This window comes from Ostrinia furnacalis, unplaced genomic scaffold (assembly GCF_004193835.3).
Source record: "Ostrinia furnacalis isolate ACB-3 unplaced genomic scaffold, ASM419383v2 OfSCF1144, whole genome shotgun sequence".
Classification (NCBI taxonomy): Eukaryota; Metazoa; Arthropoda; class Insecta; order Lepidoptera; family Crambidae; genus Ostrinia; species Ostrinia furnacalis.
The window spans coordinates 420307-425651 of record NW_021131383.1 but is presented as its reverse complement, the minus strand read 5'-3'; the positions used below and the strand labels follow the sequence as shown (position 1 = coordinate 425651).

Sequence of the window (5345 nt, the reverse complement as noted above, 5' to 3'; positions counted from 1 at the left end):
GCTGAGCCCCGATTACGGTAACTTTTAACGTCTACAATCCAGACGCGTTTCTGATTCTGCAATACGATTGGTCAAAACAGCTGACGTACGCTGTTGAACGACCAATCGTATCGCAGAATCGAGAAGCGTGTCTGGATTGTTGACGTTAAAAAATACCGTAATCGGGGCTCTGAGATGACAATCGAAGTTAAAACGTATGATCGGAAGCCGGCTAAATATAGAAGAACGAAAAAATTCTACGTATATGGCGCTGCGGTCTGCACATCAAACGAAAATCAATGAATATTGTAGTTTCCATCTAAATCCGTCTTGGATTTAGGTCTATTGAATTTTGAAGGATTATACTAGTTCAAAAATGTTGCTAGTTCTATCTTTATAATATTTTAGTAGTTTAAATTTAAATTGTCACTAAAAATAATTTCATATTACTTTTCTCAATTTATTAACTGCTTTAAAATAATGTTTATAATATAATAATTACATTACAGAATAATTTATCAAGTTTCAACGTTGAATCAATATAAAAAAATTGTTTAAAGTAGAAAAATAAAAAGACGTATGGCAATATTGTAAAAACACGTTCCGTTACACATAATAGTGCAAATCGCATCTCAAATGTATTTACCTAAAAGGCTCACTTCGCTTCGAATATCATGTTCCATTTAAAAATGAAGTAATCTGAAGATTTCTAAAATAATTTGCTTTATCATATTCAAAATAACAACTTCTGTTGTATCAAATCCTTAATTACCACTTGCGTATAATAGAAAACGGTTCGAGAAACTACCATTTTCTACCAGCTAGATGGACTGTCAATGTCAGAAAAATTGTCAATTTCACCACATCAAACAAAATATTTTTTGTAATTTGTAATTTATTTAAATAAATAATAAATAAATAATCTTTATTCACAAATATCATTTCCTGTGATGTAATAAACCACAGCTTCTGCACTAGGCTCGCAGGCCTGTGTCGCAGTAGTTGTGTTGAGTGAGCATTACAGATTACATTTTTACATTAAATATACAGCTCCGATTCCTTATCAGGTGACTATTATTGTGGTTTTTTAAAGATTATGAATCATAAATATTGTGATATATGAACAAATTATGTGTGTGTGTGTGTGTGTGTGAGTGTTAGTGTTGTGTTCGAGAGTGTAAGATGAGTCGCATGTCAAGATTGTGGGAGGATTCGTTCCGAATCTGCATAATTAAGGTCCAATAACCAAAGTTTGACTTTACGTTTGGCTTCATATAGGGATAGGTCTTTTAGGGGGCATTTTCGGATTACTTTGTTGTAAATATGGGGGTGTGAAAACAGAGGAAGGCGTTTGGCAAACGTGGTGTGGACCGTAGGTACCGGTATTCGAAACACACGTTTTTTCATTAGTGCATCTAATTCTGGCGAGTTCAGGGTTTTTTTATGCTGAGCACAGCAAACCCGCCATATAAACAGTTGTCTGACACGAAGCAACTTGGTTTCTTCGTAAAGTAAGTCCGTAGGGTAGCGGTACGGCTTTTTGAGCATCACTCTAAGAACGGCACGTTGCGACCTTTCCACCTCGATGAATCTGGTTTTACAGGAGCCGCCCCAGGAGCCTATACAATAGATGAGGATGGATTGGCATAGAGAGGTGTATACCATGTGGAGAATTTGATCGGGGGCACATCGTCTAAGAGCCTTGAAAATATGCAAAAGTTTTCTGAGTCGTCCGGATAACATTGAGATTTGGTTTTTGAACGAGAGATTTTCATCTATAAGAATGCCCAGATACTTAACGCAGCCTGACCTACTAATACTTTTACAGTTGCAGGCGTTTGCAGTGGATACAGCCGCAGTCGCAAGAGGACGGCTTCGTGATTGACATTCGTGGATGACGACTGATGACAGATTACAAGGAGAGTTTGCTTTAGTTTTATGGAACGCCAAGAATGTAGTTTTCTTTGTGTTGAGCGTTAGTAGATTCCGATCAAGCCACCCAGCTATAATTGACATACCATTTTCAGCCAGCTTTTTTGTATTGTCCCAAGAAGACTCCCTGAAAAGTACGACCGTATCGTCTGCATAGCAAATGATTGTTGTGTTGGCAATAGATAGATCTAATAGGTCGTTGACGTAGATGGAGAAGAGGTTTGGACCAAGAATGCTTCCTTGAGGAACACCAGAACTTATTTTTAGCATATTGCTTGCCACGTCACCCACTCTGACAGACTGACGGCGACCCGTGAGGTAGCTACCAAACCATTCAAGTGGGGTTCCCCTTATGCCAAGGCATTCCAGCTTTCGGAGTAATATTGGTGTGGAAACAGTATCAAATGCCTTAGCAAGATCAATGAAAACACCAATACAAAAGTCGCCCTGATCCAAAGAGGTCGTGATGTTGGTTGTTAAGAGATTGACTGCTTCCTCAGTTGATACTCCAGTTCGAAATCCAAACTGATTGTCTGATATTAGGTGGTTGCTGTCTAAGAAAGATACCAGACGCTTGTTTACTATCTTTTCCAGAAGTTTTGAGAAAATACTAAGTAGTGAGATTGGTCTGTAGTTTGAAGACACTTTTTTATCACCATCTTTGTAGATTGGAGAGACAACAGCGAATTTCCAGCATTCTGGGAATACTCCTTGTGCAATACTTAGGTTAAAGATATGCACTAAAGGTTCCACAATTATATGCTTAATTTGTTTTATAACAGTTGGAGAATAGCCGTCAAAACCAGGTGCACTATCATCTCTTAGACCCATTATTAGCGACTCCACTTCGAAGTTATCAGTAGGAGTCATGAAGAAAGATTTTGGCGGGGATGTAGAGGAAGCAAAGTTAGAAGCCAACTGTAATTCGGTAACGTTTAGTTTGTTGAGAATGTTTTGCGCAAGATTTCTGCCAACTGATGTGAAAAAATTGTTAGTGGCATTCAATGAGAGAATGGGATTGGGTTCAGATTTAGTCAATTCGGTTGCGTCATTATTTTTGCGGGGTATGCTACAAATGTCTTTAATAGTTGACCATAGCTTTTTGGGATTATTTTTATTGTCTTCTAGTTGTTCATTCTGAAATTTTGATTTAACTCTGTGTAAAAGTTCTTTTAGGAAGTTCCTGTAGCGTTTGTACGAAGTTTGAATTATGTAGTCATGTGGGTTCTTCCTAGCTCGCAGATGCAACTTGTCTCGTGTTTTTTGACACCTAATTAAACCGGGTGTGATCCAGGGTTTAAGGTTACTTTGAGATCTACCCGACTTGACTAGTTTGGAGTTATCTTGTAAGACTTGGTGTAATATTTTAGCGAAGGACTCGGCAGCCACATTTGTGTCGTTACTTACCAGCACTGCAGACCAGTCAGCAGAATTCAGATCAGAGAGCAAGTTTTGAGTGTTAGTAGTACGACGGATTTTTTTATTTGACGTTTGAGGCTTTGATGTAGATAATCCAGCAATGCATATATCGTGATCAGTAATGTTACTACTGCAAACGAGTCCCAGTGCCACGTTAGGCGTGTTCTTTATATAAATGTGATCAAGACAAGCAGTCTGTCGTGTAGGCACTGTGATTGCTGGGATCAGTTGGTGCTCAACTTACTTTAATTTCACTGAATTAAAGTAAGTTGCATTTGTTATTAATTACTTTATATTAATTAATAATCACTGCTTACTCATTAACGTCATACCACTGCGTCTGCGTCATACAACAACACAACATAACCTCAACTTCAAACATTGCAGATATTTTGAAAATTATGAAACCCTCAATAGACGTGGACTCTTTAAGATCAGATCACGAGTCGGACGAGCAGTGGGAAGTGCGGCGTAACTTCATGATGGAGCATAAAGACAACTTTGATGAGGAAGAGCTGGTGACGCTTGCTCAGTTGTTTACAAACATCGAGTTTTTGGGATGCAGGTATGTTTTTAGTAGGGATGTTATGGATACGGTTACGGATGTAGGAATAATATTATACCGGTTTCGGTTACGGATATTTAGGCAAACCCGCCTGCCAAGCGTGGCGATTAAGGCAAATCCCCCCATGGAGAGGAAATCCTTGGGGGAGGCCTTTGTCCAGCAGTGGACGTCTTTCGGCTGAAACGTTCAAACGAACGAACATCTAAAAAAAACAAGATTCAGTTATAATTTACATCCTGTAGTTGGTCTAGTCTAAATTGGTATCGAACACTAACAGACACTTATGCCCTTTTTCACCATCAATCCCTAATTTTTAAGACCCCTATGATACATAGGGGTCACTTTAGGGCAGGGGTGGCCAACTTGATAAGACATAAGATGTACTGTTTACTAAAGAAACCCTGGGCATCTACCACTTGCATACTTCTTGAAATCTTAAATGAAACAGCATAGTTTAGTACACAACCAATATGTAGTATTTTTTGCCTTGCCCACCCCTGCTTTAGGGATTGTTGTTGAAAACAGGCATAACTCTAAATTGGTATTTATTCAACACTAATAACCCTAATTTTCTTCAGGTACCCACCACAGACTATGAAGAGAATCTCAAAGCTTGCAGAAAAGGTCGCAGCGAAGTACCGAGACAGTCGCAAAAACAAACTCAAGCGTACGTTTGTGGAAGCCAGCGACGCAGCCGAACAGAAGGCTAAGAGGACTTTTAATAATAAATAGCTGTAATAGGGATGATGACTGGGTAGTAAAATCGTATTTCTATTTAGTCCGTCAGACAGATAATAATAAAATTTTGGACTCATATTTTTTAATTGTTTTCATAATTGAATAATTAGTATTATATTGAGTTGAAATGTCGCGTGACGTCACTTTTGAGTAAAAATCTACTCAAGCGTGACGTAACGCGCCATTTCAACTTGATGTAGCACTGTTATTTAAGAAAGAAAATAATAAATATCAGTCTAATTATATTCTAATTATCTGTCTGATGGACAAATAATTGAAATTTTGTCATAGCCTATTACATTTATTTGTTAAATTGTGATTTTGAAATAGATTGAATGGATGTAATGCAAAAGAAAGTCTAAAAAATGATTTCTATAATCACATAATATGACTTCAGGTATTTAGCTTGTAAATAAAATAATGTGATGATTATAAAAACTTTTTATTAAAATATTTGATTTACAAAAATGTGTAATATCATTTTCTTCCTTACATTAATACCTCAGACATAAGCTCCAGTTTTGATATGTAAAGTCCGGTCGCCGAGCACGTAGAATTACGTCTGTCGAAATTATATTGCTGTCACGACTGCGCGACGGGCTACCGCAGTGAGCGAGCGCGACAGCAATAAAATTACGCGCGAGCGATAAGGATGGGTAGCTTGGGGTCATTGGACGAAATTCTACATGCTCGGCGATCGGACATTACCGAG

General features: G+C 38.0%; 1 protein-coding gene across 1 annotated transcript; it reads left to right on the top strand.

Annotated features, from left to right (window-relative positions):
* The first annotated feature begins 3578 nt into the window (after positions 1-3578).
* Positions 3579-4693, top strand: LOC114351453 (partner of xrn-2 protein 1). Its single transcript, XM_028302676.1, has 3 exons — positions 3579-3594; positions 3718-3895; positions 4474-4693. The coding sequence occupies exons 2-3, from the start codon at positions 3732-3734 to the stop codon at positions 4625-4627; spliced, it is 318 nt and encodes a 105-aa protein (XP_028158477.1). The 5' UTR covers positions 3579-3594; positions 3718-3731; the 3' UTR covers positions 4628-4693.
* Positions 4694-5345: the final 652 nt, after the last annotated feature.